This window comes from Rhinolophus hipposideros (genome assembly GCF_964194185.1).
Source record: "Rhinolophus hipposideros genome assembly, chromosome: 6".
NCBI lineage: Eukaryota > Metazoa > Chordata > Mammalia > Chiroptera > Rhinolophidae > Rhinolophus > Rhinolophus hipposideros.
The window spans coordinates 43,694,558-43,712,695 of NC_138052.1; the positions used below are offsets into that span (position 1 = coordinate 43,694,558).

Sequence of the window (18,138 nt, forward strand, 5' to 3'; positions counted from 1 at the left end):
CTGGATATCCTGTTCTCTTGGCAGGAGAGATCAGCTGTGGGATGCAGTGAAAGAGCCCTGGCTTTTGGGATCTCTGTTGTGTGACTTGAGGTCCCCGCATCCCGGCAGCCGCAGATATGGCCACGTCTCCGCACCACTCCCTTCTTTTTTCCCCTGCTCGCCCTGTTTGCCCACCTTCAAGTAATCCTCGTAGGAGTCGCTTATGAGTTCTGTGTGATGAGCAGAAAGTCCTTTGATAGGTTACAGATGTTCAATTTGTGGTAAGTCTGGAGGAGAACTCAAGACCACCTCGCTGCCGCCATTCCTATGACGTCCATAAAATACTTTTAACAAAAAGTAACTGGGCAAACAATACAATAAAAAATGTAATCTTTATTAGTTTTGCACATTTTTAATGTTGGTTAGCATCATTTAGGGTAATAGTAGCATTTTTCCAACATGCAGTTCACAAATACAATTTATCTAAGTAGTTTTAAGAAAAAGAGGAGCCTATGGTTTGCTTCTGTAAGAAACACAAAGTATCCTGATGTAATAGACTATGTAAGTTCACTACTCTCTTCTTGTGGGAAAAAAAGAAGTGAAACCCACATCATATATAGAGCAATCTAGAGCAGCATGACTCCAAATAAATGAAAATATAAGGAGAAGCTAAAAAAAGGACAAACATGAAAACTAAACACTGTCTTCAACCAGTTAATGCAGACACTATTAAAAACGTAAAAAAAATTTTATACCCTTTCCAATTGTAAAGCATAACTTGGATTTGAGTGGTGAACGTATTTTATCCCTTAAAATTAAGAAATAATCTAAAATTAGCAGAGGTAATAAAAAAGCAGAAATCTACCACTACCCAGTCTTGTTTTCATTTCTTATTTAGCAAATATTTTTCCATGAAAATGTACTATGGACAGAAAGTAAGAAAAGTGATTGTGATATCAACCTGAAGATAATTTCCTTTTCATATTTATGTACATAATGCTGAAAAATAAAATAAAATGACTTTTTTTTTACAGTATTTATATTTACTTATAAAATACTAAACACATTTTTAACAGGTTAAGCAGTTTTTTTTTTTTTAACATGTCTGTACAGTCTGGCTATACACCATATGTTATCCACTTAAAATTTAAAAATAACCAAAAAGCTATTAAAGTGCTGCAAACTATTGCTTAATGGCTTAAAGAAATGAAGCCTGTTTGACAATTTCCTTGACTTTACCACTGACATATGGTTTCTCATAAATAAGATTCTGAGCAGTGGGAGAAACCAGATACAGCAGCTTGGTACTATAAACATGCATTGATAGCATCCAAACTATCTATAATGGTACAGAATACATTATATTACCTGTGTAAAGTTTGCACTCTACATTTCTTGTGGTACATATTTGATGCAATAAATACTGTGCTTAGGTCATTATTTGTTTGCTCAAACGTGCACCACAGGGTAAAATGACTATTTACATAATAAATAGCATTTCATTAACATATACAGTGTTGACATTGCTGAGCTGAAGATGGCTAAACAAAGGGCAGGATTAAGCAGAAATTTATAAAGGGTTCTTTTGGTCAAATCGGTCTTCAAGGGGGAAGCAGTGCTCATTATTCAGTTTTTTAATACAATAAACAGAAACAACATTTATGACTTCAGACATTTGAATGAAGTTTGCACCTGCTAAGATTTAATGGTGTACCCCCCCAAAAAATGATCCTACATGGTCTAGGGACTAGATTTGACAAAACAAGATGAGCAAAGCACCTCCAATTATCACCTAATTATCGCTCCCAGAAATATGGATGGAATTTAAAAACTTACTGTTTTTCTTGTGACTTTTTTCATGCATGATCTCTAAGTGCAGCATGCCCTCATGCAAACCACTTTGTGCAGATAGGAGGGCCACGTGATTGCCATTACCCCCATGGCATACCTGTTAAAGAGGTCCTTTAGTCTATTTCCAAGCAGAAACCCTGTTTACAAAAATAGTCACATATAATAAACAACATATGGATTAAAAAAAAAAAAAAAAGATGAATCCACTAACAGATTTTGTAAAAATGTGACAAATGTGGCAGTTGAAATGCAAAGAGTGGATACAATTACTATACTAAAGTGTTTCATGTTAAACAACCCCCAATTATAGGTTTACACCCCTTTGAACTGGTCCCTACATTCTGAGTAGTCATTGCGTCTCTTGTCTTCAGCAGTGTCAGCTGGTAGTGAAAACAGTAACCTCCTGTCAAGGTCATCTCCCCTTTACACAGCCACAGTTTTCTGACAAGGGGTCACTGTCTTATTGTAGGCACTGACCTTAAGTAGATTTGTGTAAAAACAGTCAGTTTGGCATTGACCTCCTAAAGGAGTCCTGTTGACAAAAATACATCACCTTCACAGGCTGTAAACAATTAGTCACCCAATTATTTTTATTTGTTTTCATTTATTTCCTTTTGCCTTTTTCGTCTTTACCTTCTTGCTCGTGTTTTTCCACAATTGGCTTTGTTACCCGATCATATGACGGTGGACAAACTGCTGTAGACATGGTCAGATCAGTTTTTTCTGTAATAGAGTTTTCATTTATTCTGTCAATTATCATGTCTTCTTTTACAAGAAGATTAGCCCCACCTTTGATTTTATTTTTATTGTATGTAAATGAAGCTTGTTTCAAAGTTCGTTTTAAGAGGTAGCGCCTATAAGCACGCTGAATAATAACAGCAGACACCTCCTCTTGTTTTCGTTTTAAAGTCGTAGTAATTGGCTGATAGGAGACCTTTGATGGATTGGAAGCCATGAATCGCTCTTCCATCTGTATTCGAAGGGCATCCATCTCTCCACTCTCCCCCAGAACTCGCTTGGTAAAAGCAAATAGGATGTCAAGACAGTGGATCCGGTCACCACTGACCATGGGCAAATCCATGGCAATGAGCTGGAGTTTGTTAGGTTGTGGCAAATTGAGAGGGGGTTCAAGAGCAGCTGCAAACTGAGATAGTTTTTCAAATTCCATGAACTGGGTGGCATCGGGATCAAACTTCTCCCAAACCTCGTAGAACATCTCAAAGTCATCCTCACTCAGGGGCTCTGCACTTTCTTCAGTAGCAACACTGAAGTTCTCCAGGATGACGGCGATGTACATGTTCACCACAACCAGAAATGATATGATGATGTAGCTGACAAAAAAGAAAATCCCGACAGATGGGTTCCCACAGTCTCCTTTAACTGAGCTTCCAGGGTGATCTTTCTCAGGGTCGCAGTCAGGAGGTCCACTGTTGAGAATAGGTGCCAACAAACCATCCCAGCCAGCAGAGGTGGTAATCTGGAACAGGCAGATCATGCTGTTGCCAAAGGTTTCGAAGTTGAACATGTCATCAATTCCGACTTCCCTCTTAACATAGGCGAAGTTGGACATTCCAAAGATGGCATAGATGAACATGACCAGGAAGAGCAGGAGGCCGATGTTAAACAACGCAGGAAGGGACATCATCAGCGCAAAGAGCAGCGTGCGGATCCCCTTGGCCCCTTTGATCAGACGTAGGATTCGGCCAATCCTGGCCAGACGGATCACTCGGAACAAGGTAGGGGACACAAAATATTTTTCTATCAGCTCAGCCAGAAACATGCCTGTGGATAAAAAAATGAGAATGCAAAACAGTGAAGAACTTATCAATTAAAATAATAGCTAAATTTCTGTCAAGGCAGTTACATAATCTTAAATTTGACATACATATGCTATATTTATTTATGTTAAATATTAAATTAACTTAATATTTGCTATGGACTGAATTTTGTACTCCCCAAATCCATATGTTAAAGTCCTAACCCACCAATGTGATAGTATTTGGATAGAACCTTTTGGAGATAATTAGATTTAGATGAGGTCATATGGGTGGGGCTCTCATGGTGGGATTAGTTTCCTTATAAGACGAGACACTAGAGAGCTTACTGTCTCTCTCTAGCTCCCATCTTTTCCCTAGCCATATGAGGACAGAGTGAGAAGGTGACCTTTTACAAGCCAGGAAGAGAGAAACCCACTATGCTTTATTGTGGACTTGTAGCCTCAAGAATTTTTAAAACATAAATTTGTGTCGTTTAAGCTACCTATTTTTTTTTTTTTGGTATCTCATTTTTTTTTAAAATTAAATTTATTGGGGTGAATAAGCTACCTATTTTATGGTAATTTGTTATGGAAGTCTGAACTAAGACAATATTCAGTTCAATAAGGATTTTACAGTACCTTTTGCCATTGAGGAGTGTTTATAGACTATTTTTAGTTTACTTAAAATTTTTTTCTGAAATTGCCAAATCACATATCCTATTTTCAGTCCCTATCCATATCCATTTAAAAGTATCTGTAGTTTTTGATGCTGTTTTCATCTCTCCATAAACTTGATGCTTTCCTATGCTTCCTCTATGATAGTCTTATATATTTATATATGCTCTGGTGCATCCCTAAAAGGATCCAATGTTGGTGATTTTTTTGGTTTCCTGTGTCTCACTTTGGTCTCTCAGCCTTCTACTTTTAAGTTTCTTTCCGCATTTGTCTTTAAAAATATGAAATAATAATTGTACTGAAAAGGAATTAAAGAAATCAAGTGACTTTGATTTACACTGTCTAATTCTGTAATGGGTAAATAGTTGGCTTACATAAGTATGTGTGTGTGTCAGAGAGAGAGAGAGAGAGAGAGAGAGAGAGAGAGAGAGAGAGAGAGAGGGAGAAAGGAGAGAATATAACTTTAGTATCCTATCCATAAATGACAACTGATTACACTACGCATTAGTATATGAATCAAAGGCCACATACAACATATGAGTTGGATATATGACTAACTTCTTCAGAGGGGGGAATGACATGAAAAATCTGCCCAAATGGGATTTCCAAGATGAAGGAATAGGTAAATGCTGTGCTTGCCTCCTCATGACTACATTAAAATTATATCTAAACTACAGAACAACCATCATTGAGAATCACCCAAAATCTAGCTGAACCAAAGCCCTACAACTAACGACATATGGAAGAAGCCACCTAGGGCCTGGTAATAGGGGCAGAGATGTGGAATAGGCTGGTCCCACACCTGTGTGTGACCATTAAAAATTGGGAGGGATATCTTGGCTGCAGAGGTCCCTTTTGGAACAAAGGGTTCCAGACCCACACTAGGCTCTCCAACACAGAGTTCCAGTGCTGAGAAGTCTCCATAACTTCTGGCTGTGAAAACCAGTAGACATTGTCACTGAGTGAGCCTGAGATGTTGGAGTCCTAGGTGCTCCTCTTAAAGAAACCATGCATAAACTTACTGATGGATTCACTCACTCTGAGCTCCAGAGCTGGGGCAGCAGGCATTGTCAGGCACCAGGGACATACAGGGAGAAACTAAGTTGTTTGGCTTCAGGACGAGAGCTGGAGGTGGAGCTTTCTCCCAGATGGAGGAGCTGGTAGAAGCCATTGTTTCTTTGTTGAGCGCTACCCTCACCCAGAGTGCAGACATAGGTGAACACCAATCTGAGTCTCCATCAACCTGGATTACACCGTTCACCCTGATCTGGTGATTCCCTGAGACCTTGGCCCACCCAAGCCATTTCTAGTGGCTTTTCCATGCAGCATGTCTTGGCCTATGCTTCAGACTTTCCTAAAACTATCTTAAAGATTCAGCTAACCCCAGACAAGTAGATCTGGTCTTGGCCTGTGCCGTACCTCTTATAAAGCAGCCTGAAATTGTACTAGTGGCAGCCAGCCTTGGTTCACATTTTAGCTTCTTCCTGGCTCCTCCAAGCCCAGCACAAGTGGCAACCATCTTCAGATCACTTTATAGCTCGTACCAAGTGGCTCCAGGCAGGGCACAGGCAGTGGCTGAACCTGGCCTGCACATGAGACCCTCCCAAGTGGTCCTGTAATTAACACACCTGGTAGCTAACTACCAGACCTAGCTATCAGACCACACAAGAGCACCAGCCAACTACCTCCAAAACTGACACACCCAAAGGATATAGAGTGTAGGCATCAGAGCCCTGCTAAAGTGAATCCTGCTCCATAGGGTCAGCCCCTGCACAACAGCTCCTCCACTGTAGTCACAGCTACTCCTCACAACCAATCAGCTTGAGGGTCAATCCCTCCCACTGATGTGCCAACTGTAATCAAGGCTCAACTACAACAGGAAGGCACACACAACCAAGACAAGGGACACACCTGAAGCACCTGGCTCAGGTGACCAGGGAGACTGTGACACTGGGCCTTACAAGACATCTACTACATAAGGTTATTCTACTAAGACTGGGAGATATAGTAACTTAACCTAATACATAGAAGCAAACACAGAGAGGCAGCCAAAATGGGAAGACAAAGAAATGTCCCAAATGAAAGAACAGAAACAAATCCCCAGAAAAAGAACTAAAAAATATGAAGACAAGCAATCTACCAGACGAAGAGTTCAAAACACTGATTATAAGGATGCTCAGTGAGAACTTCAACAAAGACATAGAAACATAAAAATGGATATAGAAACATAAAAAAGAACCAGGAGAAATAAAGAATACAGTAACTGAAATGAAGTATGCATTAGAGGGAATCAACAGTAGGTTAGATGATACAAAGGTTCAAACCAGCAATTTAGAAAATGAGGCAGAAGAAAACACCCAATCAGAGCAGCGAAAAGAAAAAGATAATACAAAAAAATGAGAATAGTTTAAAGGGCCTCTGGGACAACATGAAGTGTACCAATATTTGCATCATAGTGGTACCAGAAGGAGACGAGAGAGGGCAAGGAACTGACAACCTATTTGAAGAAATAATGATGAAAACTTCCCTAGTGAAGGAAATAAACATATAAGTCCAGCAAGTGCATAGAAACTGAACAAGAAGAAACCAAAGAGGCCCACACCAAGAAACACCAAAATTAAAATACCAAGGTTAAAGATAAAGAGAGAATCTTAAAAGCAGCAAGAGAAAAGCAGTGTTACCTGTAAAGGAGCTCCCATAAAACTGTCAGCTGATTTCTCAATAGAAATCTTTCAGGCCATAAGGGATTGGTAAAAAATATTCAAAGTGATGATGAAAAGCAAGGACATACAATCAATATTACTCTACTCAGCAATGCTATCTTTTAGAATTGAAGAACAGATAAAGAGCTTCCCAGACAAGAGAAAACCAAAGGAGTTCATCACCACCAAACCAGTATTACAAGAAATCTTAGAGACATAAAGGATAAAAAACATGAAGAATAAAATGGCAATAACTATACATCTATCAATAATTACTTTAAATGTAAATGAATTAAATGCTCCAATCAAAAGACACAGCGTGGCTGAATGGATAAGAAAATGAGACCCTTACATATGCTGCCTACAAGAGACTCGCTTCAGATCGAAAGACACACATAGACTAAAATTAAATGGATGGGAAAAACATAGTTCATGAAAATGAGAAGAAAACAAAAAGAACAACATTTGTGGTACTAATACTTATACCAGACAAAATAGACTTTGCAACAAAGATTATAACAAGAGACAAAGAAAGACCCAGCAATCCCACTTCTGAGTAGTTATCCTAAGTAACCCAAAACACTACTTTGAAGGAACATGTGCATCCAAATGTTCATTGTTGCTTTGTTTACAATAGCCAAGGTGTGGAAGCAGCCTGGGTGTCTGTCAATGGATGAATGGCTAAAGAGGAGGTGGTACATATATACAATGGAATATTGCACGGCCGTACAAGGGAATGGGTTTTTGTCATCTGTGGCAGCATACATGGGCTTAGAGGATGTAAGTCCTGAGTGGAGTATGTCAGACAAAGACAGATGCAACGTGATTTCGCTTATATGTGGAATCTAAAGAACAAAACAAAGAAACAAACAAAACAGAAACACACTCATAGATACAGAGAACATTTTGATTGTCGCCATGTGGGAGTGTGGTTGAGGAGGTAGGTGAAAAAGGGGAAGGGATTAAGAAGTACGAATGGCTTGTTACACAGCAGTCATGGGGATGTAGGGCATAACATAATGAATATAGTTAATAATATTGTAATAACTATGTATGATGTCAGATGGGTACTAGTAAAGGGAATCACTACTTAAATTATGTACATGTATAACCACTGTGCTGTACACCTGAAATTAATATAAAATAACATTGAATGTCAACTGTAATTGAAAAATTAAAAAGAAGGGGGAAGGTGAAGGGCAATAAGTGGTCCAAATTTCCAGGTATATAACAAATAAGTCTTGGGGATGTAACGTGTCATGAGATGCAATGTACACCACAGTCAATAATATTGTGATAGCGTGATACAATGGCAGAAAATTGCTGGATTTATCATTGTGATTACTTCTTTAGGTATATATTGTTGAATATGGTGTACACCTGAAACTATGTAATATTATGACATACAGTGTGACATATATAATAGTATGACATATATAACTATATGACTGTATGTCAGCTAATTTTAATAAAAGCCTTTTTTTTTTTTAAAGAAAATCTTCCCAACAGAGTGCCCCATATGAGATGGTGAAATATTGTCCCAATCATATTATCTGGTTTAGGAAAGAATTAATACTTCAGGTCCACAGTCTTTTTTACTTCACTGGAGTTAGAGTCGTATCTTTAATGAGATGAGCTATTGCCCATGTGCTTGTTGTACATTTTAGGCTTTGAAGTATATGGCTGATGAAACAATATCCCATGCCACCTCACTTACCTTGTGCATTGTTACTGTAAACTGATTTCAGGGTGATCTAGAAAATTTCTACCCCATACCCTTAAAAGACCTACCATCTGTATTTGCTAACATTGTTCTTTATTCTCATCCCACTCCATTTTTTTCTTTATCTTGTCATAGACTTTCACTCCTATTTACATGCTGATGACTTTATGTCCATTTCTCTGGTGCAATGTATTTCCTAAATACCAGACTAAATTTCTAGTCCTCTTCTCAACAAAGACAACTAAATATTGTATAGGCTATTCCATCTCAACCTGTCAAAAATATTTTTGTCTTAGTTAATAGCACATTTCAAATTCAAATGAATGAAACTTTACTGTATTGAAATAATAATACACCTAATGTCTAAAATGGATGGAATAGGATACAATGCTGTATATATAGCAGAATCCTCATTTTATAAGAAAAACAAACACACTTGGATAAAATACATTAACATTTTCACAGTGTTTATCTCTGAGTGATGGGATGATCTCTAAACTTTATTGTTCCAACATTTACTTTTATTGAGCTGAACTTAAGAGACTTAAAATACTTCTTACCTACAATGGAGAGAATGACAACCACGAAATCAAAAATATTCCAGCCTATGGTAAAGTAATAATGACGAAGGGAGATGAGCTTCAGCACACACTCTCCAGTGAATAGCACAATGAACACCAGGTTTATACGTGATAAAATGCTAGTTACGTAATCACTCTGATCATCTGTTTCTACCATCATCGTGACCATGTTGAGACAGATGAGAATCATGATGCTTATGTCAAAAACTTGTCTGGTTACAAAGTCAAAGACCATTCCTTGAAATTTATTCTGTAGAGAAAGAGAAATGCTTTTAGCAACAGAGAAGAATTCTCCTGTACATAGTAAACATCTATATAAGTACTTTCTGCATTAATTGACTTTCTACTATTGTACATAGTAACCACTCACCCTGAATTTTGTAAAAGATGATTTATAGCATATTAATTTTTTGAATTTAGTTATCTAAATTGCTATTTACTACTTATATTTGTTTATTCCACAGAAGAATCCCTTGCCAAAGGAGGTTTCTGATAAGAAACATTGCACATTAACACACTTCTCTCAGAGACACAAAATGCATATTAACATTATGAGATTATGAGTTAAGATTATGAGAAGTTAAGAAGCCTGCTTCATTTTGTTTTACCAGAATATCCCACAATCAGGTGGACCATGCTGCTATTTCAAAATGCAGCATCTATTAGCATTCCATTGTCTTATTTTCATAGAACTGTTAAAGGGAACTTGGGATTTCCAGCACACACCTATAACATTAGTATTTAAAGCTCATGCAATGCAGTATTGACATACTTTTGTCAAACAGTCTTTGCTGACATTGTCAGACACAGAATGTTGATTGAGCTTACACAGGGGTAATCAGACCAGAATGACATTATGTATGATTTGATGTCAAAAATCCATATCCCTTGTCACTGATGGTTGTGCTCCCCAGTTCTGCCACTGTCAGTCACTGCAGGCCATGGCCTGTCTCACTTCCCTAGGCCAATGGGGAACTCTGAGGATATCTTCTGTCTCACATTTTCCTACATATAGCTGGCTCATTTCTACTTCCACTATTAAGGCTTAATAAAGGAAAATATGTTTTACTTATCATTCTCAATGAGGTAACTGTTGGCTAGCATAATATGAATGTTCGCTAGTATTTTGTTTCCTAATGCATCCCAGGGATTATTTTAACTACACATAGCATCAACATAAAACTCAGTACAGTGTGGGATGAGGCTTCTCCATTTCACAGTAGTTGTTTGGTTGGTTCATCATGGAAACATGACAGTATTATTTGTCATCATGAATTATATTTACTGACTCTGACTTCTGTAGGTATTAGTAATTTCTAACCTTTACAGTCATATACATGAATAGTAGATACTAGAATTCTTTCTTCCTCCAAACACTCAGTACCTTCAGTGAAAAATAAAATGAAAGTAAGATGTTATTTCACTCAAGATTTCATCAACTTGATATCTAGCAGAAAGCTGCATGTATTTTAACTCCATCCAAAGTGAACTCCTCTCCCTGACATTATTTAGTAACTACTTTTGAATTATATGATCAACTTTTTCTTGTGCACATCACATTATCACATCACATTATGGTCCCTAGCCATTTCGTTTGGATTCTAGATGTAGAATTCTTAATCCCTTGAAATCAAGGGTGCATTTTCTGTACTACTTTTTTCTTGGTCTCTCTCTTTTTATATAATTTTTACCATTACCATGAAAAGATATGAATTAATAAAACTCTGAAAGTGGAAGAAATCTTTGCTGCTGAAAATGTTTGCTGCTATCTCTTCTGTAAGAATACCCGCGTAAAGTTTTTGTTTTTGTATATTTTTTTCCCATATCATTTAGTATTTCTTACTCCTGGTCGAGGTATAGGCTTTTGTGGCTTTTTCGATCCTAATTTTTTCATTGCATTATAGTATTTCTTCTGTTCTTCTGTCATAAAGATGTCTTGGCCTCCAAAGTATAGAAAAGAAAAATCAAAACTAGTTAAAAGTGTGTCCCTTTGCACAAAATTTTTCAATGCTTAACTTAAAATAGGAAACGTACAGTTAAGAAAGTAAATGCAAAATTCACCCATTTAGAATAATTATGACTGGAATTTTAAATTTGAAAAATTAAAAGTACTTTTTAGGTCATACAATCTTATTTAATTATCACAATTATATGTAATTGACTTTATTATTTTCATTATTATTTTACGGAGAAAAAACCCAGAAACTGAGAAGTTAAGTATTTTACTCAAGACTCACTGAGTGGTAAAATCTGGTTCACTGAGACACTAAATACTTAATGCCTACACTATACATACTGCCCTTTAAAAGTTAAGGACAATTACAGTTTTTCTTCACATGTAGCAAAGAGTTAAAGTCTGTATACTGCAAGAGAGCCTAGAATACTCATAAAAAGCCTCTTTCACTCTGCCAAGAATTGGTGCAAAAAGATGGGGAGAAAATTGGATGAGTTGGTAAAATAGCAAGGGAATAAGTCAGGTATCACAAATATGGCAGGTATATGATATGGCAGGTATATGATAATTCAGAGGATCAGAACTGAGGCTAATAAACGAAACAGAGTATCCTGATATTGACTACAGAATAATATTAATAATAATAACAAAAGGGGATAGGGACAGGAATGTTCTATAGTGTAAGAGTCTCATACAACGAACGAAAGTACTCAGTACATAATAAGAAAACACACTGAGCAAATCAGATGAAGGAGCAGTACACAAAGAAAGAAATACAAATGGCAAAAAAACACTTGAAAACATGTTCAAACCTACCAGTAAAAGACATAAAACTTAAAATTAAGTGCAAATTTAATTTATCAAATATCAAGTATTAAAAACAGAGGATGTTTGATGCCAGTGAAGCAGCAGTGACTGGGCACATCCATACACTGTTATTGGCAGTATTAGTGGGAATATTATTTGGGGGAAGCAAAATACTTCACTTTGGAAATTCGTCTTAAGGAAATAATTAACAACTCTCTGTCTTTTATTTTTTTTTTGGCACAAGGACTTTTGAAAGGGCAAATTTAAATCATTAAACATCAGAAACAACCTAAAACATCAATCCATTGGGAAATAGTTAAGTAGATTACGATAATGTATATATGAAGGCTTAAGAAAATGGGAAACATACTTATGTTAAGTCAAAAAGAGAATTTATAATTATAGATAAAATAATTTCAACAGAAGAATATATTTAGAGAAAGTCTGAATGGAAAAAAATAGAATGTGAATAGTGGTTACTCCCAAGTAGTATTTTTTTACTTTTCCATATTTTCTATAATGTATATATTTCTATAATGTATATATTTGGAATGATAAAATGGGCTTTACAAATGATAATAAAGAGCTGTTTAATTCAAGACTGGAACTGATAGTTTATAGTTAGATATCAGGGCAGATGAAGTGAAAATATATAAAAGGAAACAATGAAGTAAAAAAAAATGTGAAAAGAAACACTAGTGAAGTTTACAACTCATGATTAATTTATTGCAAATATTCTAAGGGTTTTAACTGAAGATTTATTTTCAGGAAAGAGTTGTAGGGACAAAACAAGTTGACTATGGGAAAGGTGCGTATGCCTGGGTTCTTCTCTAGTTCTTTTCTAATTATTTTCTTTCAAAAGATAGAAAATGTGGTCACTGATTAAAAAAAAAAATGGCAGAGGGGAAGGAGGTTTCGTGAGCCTATGCACTGAAATATGCAACACAATCATTCTTGGCTTTCCATACTCTGAAAGAGATGGGCAGTGGATAGCAGAGTGGTAGGATGAAAAAAGACAGTTAATATATACACCCATTTGATGTCTGAATTAAAGCACCATTTGGTAGCAAGAACACTTCAAATAATTTTGTGATCTTAGTGGGAGAGAAAATATTAGAAATACTTATCTTCTTTTTTTGCTGGTTGAAATTATCTATGATGACACCAATAAACAGGTTCAAGGTGAAGAAGGACCCAAAGATGATGAAAATAACAAAGTAAAGATACATGTACAGATTTTCCTCATACTTAGGCTGGAGTTCCACCTACCAAAGGAGAATATTTTGTAAAATATCACAATACATTTTAATGCTGGAAGTCATTGATGCTTTTTCATGAAAATAGAAAAAAATTCATAATAATACTTAAGCAGTACTTTCCTTTTTTTCCTTTCAATCAGCTACCTCTAAAAAAAATCTCTGAATATAGCCTTTATGTATGTTTTCATGTGAAAAATATTGTTATTAGGACACTTTATAATCTATTTTTATAACTATAAATGTAACTAATATCTTGATATTTGGACAGTGATGTGTGAAACTTTGTAAATTTGTAAGGTATTGAATTTTAATAATTTAAAAATGATTAGTGAAAAATTTTTACTTCAGTAAATGAGTATAGACTATTTAGAAGCAACCATTTGTGCCTGAATTATTTGCTGAATTATTCAGCAAACAAGAATTGAATCATTTATATAGATGTTTTTAATCATTCATAAAGATCATTCATATATTTAACATAATAACACAATGAATTTATCAGATTTAGTAGACATAACTGGACACTCCATCTTATAAATCTTCAATTGCTAATTTAATCTATAAATTAAACATCTAGTAAATTAGCATTGAACTATCATTTACCACTTAGTAAAGGGGTAATGGAATCATTATAGATAGTTCTCTAATAGATTTATTTCCTTCTAGAGACAAGAGAGTTAAAAACCAACCAAACACAAAAGACAAAATAATAATTAACCAAGGGAAGTAAAACAATTCTGGAGCATATCAGGAAGGTACTCAACATAAAACTAAAGTCACTGATGGGAAGTGCATGTTAAGAAAGATAAAAGTGAGCTGTATCAGGTCAGTTTAAAGATTACAAGGAAAGAGGTTATTTTTTATGATGATAGACTAAACAGATTTCCATTCATCAGAATGGAAAGTTGAAGGCTGATAGAAAACACTAAGTTTTACAACATTTTGAGGAGCAGAGTTGGAATGAACATGGATTTCTGTTCTCTTCTTGAAGCCTGAAAAGAGGCTGTTGAAAGAGAAATCATATAAAGTAGGTCTTAACTTTGGTAATATAAACTTAAAGGAAACTGTTGGCTATAGAAGTGATAACAGCATTGGCAAAGGCTTTAGTAAATTTATGGATGCTAAGATTAAATAACATAATGAATTTGAAATGGACTGTTATAGAAACCTAAGGTTGCCTGGACAACATCCCTAACTTTTCATACTGTCTAATATGCAAAATAACTATACATTTCCAATACTGATGGTAATCATGTATTTTTTCACATTTGCTCTTGCACACTAAAATTATTACTGATTATATAATTATTAGACTAAAAAAGAAACAAAATATTTAATAGATGGATATTTGTTGTTTATTAAATATATGATTATGTTACTTTAGTTTGACTTTCAAAATAATTTGTCTTGATTTACCTTTGTAAGATCTTTCCAATAAACAGTGGGATAATTGAATATTAATTTGAGTCATATTTTTCCTTTGTTTTTTAAAAATCATCGCAGAATCATTTCATTTAGCAGCTATGCTCTGTTGACTTAATTTTAGCATCTAACCAATATTATAAAAAGATAGGATGTAGGAAATACTTACATTTCTGGAATCAACTGCTGCATACATTATATCCATCCATCCCTTAAATGTGGCCTATTAAAAAGGACATGTGTGCTTTAATTTGGAGTAAAAAATATGAATATATCTATTGCATAATAAATAGTCTTACTTATATATTTTTTTAAAAAGGAACATTTTCAAGACTTCAAAACAAATTTGGACCAACACACTACCATAGTAACACTTTTTGTTTCTAGAACACATAATGAACAAGATGGTCATTTGATATGTCCTCCTGCTTGATAATCAACTCGTAAATACTTCTCAATTTTTCAGAGTTAATGAAACCATTCAATTTAAAGTGCTGTCAAAATATAGAATATGTTCAGAAAGTTTTACAAATGCCAACACATTTGGCAATGTCTGTAGCAATAAAACAATTATAACTTAGATCCGATGATCATCTGCTGAGCTCTGTCTACAAGGTGATCAAAGTGACTGAAAGTTTAAGATTTCTCTTGGTTGTAACACTCTGAGGATCATAAAGTTATACACAAAGTTGGCATTACAAGTATCCTTTTAAGAATTTTGAAGCATAAAATCCAGAAATCCTATATTCTACCCTTCTCTGTAATTTTTGATGAGAGTGAGTTAATATGGGAAAGCAAAGTGGAAAATAGTACAGTAGACACTTGGCACTCACAATTTCCAGAAGGATCTTAAGTCTAATACCTTATAGTAATTTGTTATTTGTCATTGACATGAATTGAGTCCTATGGGCCTTAGAGGTTCTTCCTTAATTAGGGAACAAGTTTAGCAAAGCTTTCAATATCTATATCCCAACAGACACACACACACACACACACACACACACACACAAACATTTATAACACTAACACTTGTGAAGTGGTGGATGTCCTGGGAAGAAAGCCAAGTAAGGGTGGGCATGATGGCAGTGAAGAAAAAGTAATGATTCTTAGCTAGAAAATAGAAGTTATTTGTGTATCAAAGAGGTAAAGGATGAATGTGTCAATGACTGAGGTCAATGACAGAATAAGTCCATTACACGCTAGGTACAGAAACAGAGAAAGGTGATTCAAGGAACCATTTCAATGGTTACTAATTAACAGAGAACTGATTCTGTATACAGCCAAGTATAAAGCAGTACTTTAGTTTCTTTAGTAGCAGAATTTATTTAATGGCTGTGTGCAGGATCCTTCAGATATATTTTTAGAATTGTTTAATATTTTAAGGAATTCCTGGAAATTTTCTTTTCTCAGTTTTATGGAGGAGGTGATATGCTTCAGTGATATTTGTAAGTGTAGTTATTAGTTAAGATTAGGATAAGTGGCCCAGGAAATATCATCATGTGTCTACTATAATATTTAAAGAAATTATACTTGCCAGATTTTTTAAAATCCCTATTTAATTGAATGAGCATTCAAAGTAACTCTGAAACATCCAGAAGAGTAATAAGAATTTCCAACAAGAAGGTGGGAAGAACGTGCAAAGGGGTAATAGTACAGACACCTCTGAAAGAGATGCAAGAGGGTTTTGACCAGTGTAGGTTTGTTTGCTTGCTTAGTTTCTTGGTTGCACAATTGAAATCATAACCTTGGTGAAAAAAAAAATAGATTTTTGCCCTGAGAACTCTGTAGAATCACAAAAGAAAAACTTATACAGTTTCTTTTTTTTTTTTTAAGCTGAGTTTCAGCACCCGAAATAGAGCAGCATTTTTATAAAGGTTTTTGAACAATCTGGACTGTTTTAATTCACTGCTTTGTTGTGATGCAACTGCAGCTAAACTTAGCATTATATGAAGATGTTTACAGGGCTGCTATCTTTTACATGTTTATAAATTGTGAACTATTTGTCTTTCGTGTAAATAAGTCTTGGAGACCCAGGAGTGAAAACATGACTATTTAGATGAAATAAATGTAAGTAATTGTACTAAGAAGTCATTTGGGGTAAGACAGCAGCTGCTTGTGTTTCATTTCTGTGTCCAGGCATTACCCAGTATTCCTATCACTATGAGCATCTGATCCTAAAACCGGAACAGCATTCTCCAATCTTCAGTCCAAATGACACAACTCAGTAGCAGTTAATTCCTACCAATTTGTTGTTATCCAATCAGGTGTGTGAAATCTGTGTGCTTTGTGGTGTGATGCGGTATGATCTATCAGTAAAACAAGCTTTTCAATTGCAATAGAAAAAAAAAATTACGATGCATTAATTAACTTTTTCATATGGAAGAGAAAGCAATATGAAGAGAAAAAGCCCTCGGGAAAGAACTGAAATACCTGGACACTCTCAACTATGTCTGCACTGCTTAAATAAACTGAAGTTTCCATCCATTTGGGCTCATAAAGTGGTAACAATAAATCAAAATTAGAAAAAAGAAATATGTTATAAACTTTCTTCTTAATAACTAAATAATGGATATATGTCATTACTTTATTATTCCAAACAGTAAACAAATTTCAGAGAAAAGAGTGTTCACTTACAACTTGAAGCAAAGAGAGATACCCAAATCCTACATTATCAAAGTTTACTTTCACATTTTTCCATCGGGCAGTTTCATTTCTTTCTATTAGATTTAGGCAATCAGTATGATTATTCACTTCGCTGATTTCAAATATATCACCAGTTGTGGTGTTAATACAGTGGTAGAATTTGCCAGCAAACAAATTTACGCCCATGATGCTGAAAATTAGCCAGAATATAAGACAAACCAGAAGCACATTCATGATGGATGGAATTGCTCCTAAAAGGGCATTCACAACCACCTAATACACAAATGAAAAAAAAGAAAAGTCAGAATTCTTGTTGGTTAAATAATATAAGACATTCCCCTAGTAATCTTTAGTCTGTCTAATTTCTTTACTATCAAGATTTGTATACTAGGATATTTTAAAGTAAATTGAAAAATCTTAAAATTTAATCTATTCTTTCTTAAGTAGTACGTTTAGGGAAACAAATATAGACAATATGACAAAGAAACCAAAACCAAAAAGTTTAAAAATAGAGAGAGGTAAGTACTCCAAAGTTAAAGGAAAAGGAAAATCAGAGAAATTTGCTGCCAGAGAAAATCAGAATATATGTTGTTTATCAAAAAAAAAAGTAGGAAATTTTATAACAGACTAACTCATTAAAAAAAGGCAATCTGTTAATGAACAAAACTAAAATATTTGTATGAATTGATTTGACCAATATTTTTAATAAATTAAAAACTAAGATATATAAATATAAAAATATTGTTAAATACCTAATATAATTTTGTCCTTAATTATTCATGCATT

At 34.9% G+C, this 18,138-nt stretch overlaps 1 protein-coding gene across 8 annotated transcripts in view; it reads right to left on the reverse strand.

Moving 5' to 3' along the window:
* Positions 1 to 352: 352 nt before the first annotated feature.
* Positions 353 to 18,138, reverse strand: part of LOC308498797 (sodium channel protein type 1 subunit alpha) — a 132,578-nt gene continuing 114,792 nt past the window's right edge. For all 8 annotated transcript variants that reach the window (XM_081051445.1, XM_081051443.1, XM_081051440.1 and 5 more), the window contains 6 exons: positions 17,344 to 17,625; positions 14,879 to 14,932; positions 13,156 to 13,293; positions 11,111 to 11,215; positions 9,247 to 9,517; positions 353 to 3,612 (listed from right to left, as the gene is read on the reverse strand). In XM_081051445.1, the coding sequence (XP_080907571.1) occupies positions 2,435 to 3,612; positions 9,247 to 9,517; positions 11,111 to 11,215; positions 13,156 to 13,293; positions 14,879 to 14,932; positions 17,344 to 17,625 (2,028 nt within the window). In that variant the 3' untranslated portion in view covers positions 353 to 2,434. The remainder of the gene's footprint in view (positions 3,613 to 9,246; positions 9,518 to 11,110; positions 11,216 to 13,155; positions 13,294 to 14,878; positions 14,933 to 17,343; positions 17,626 to 18,138) is intronic.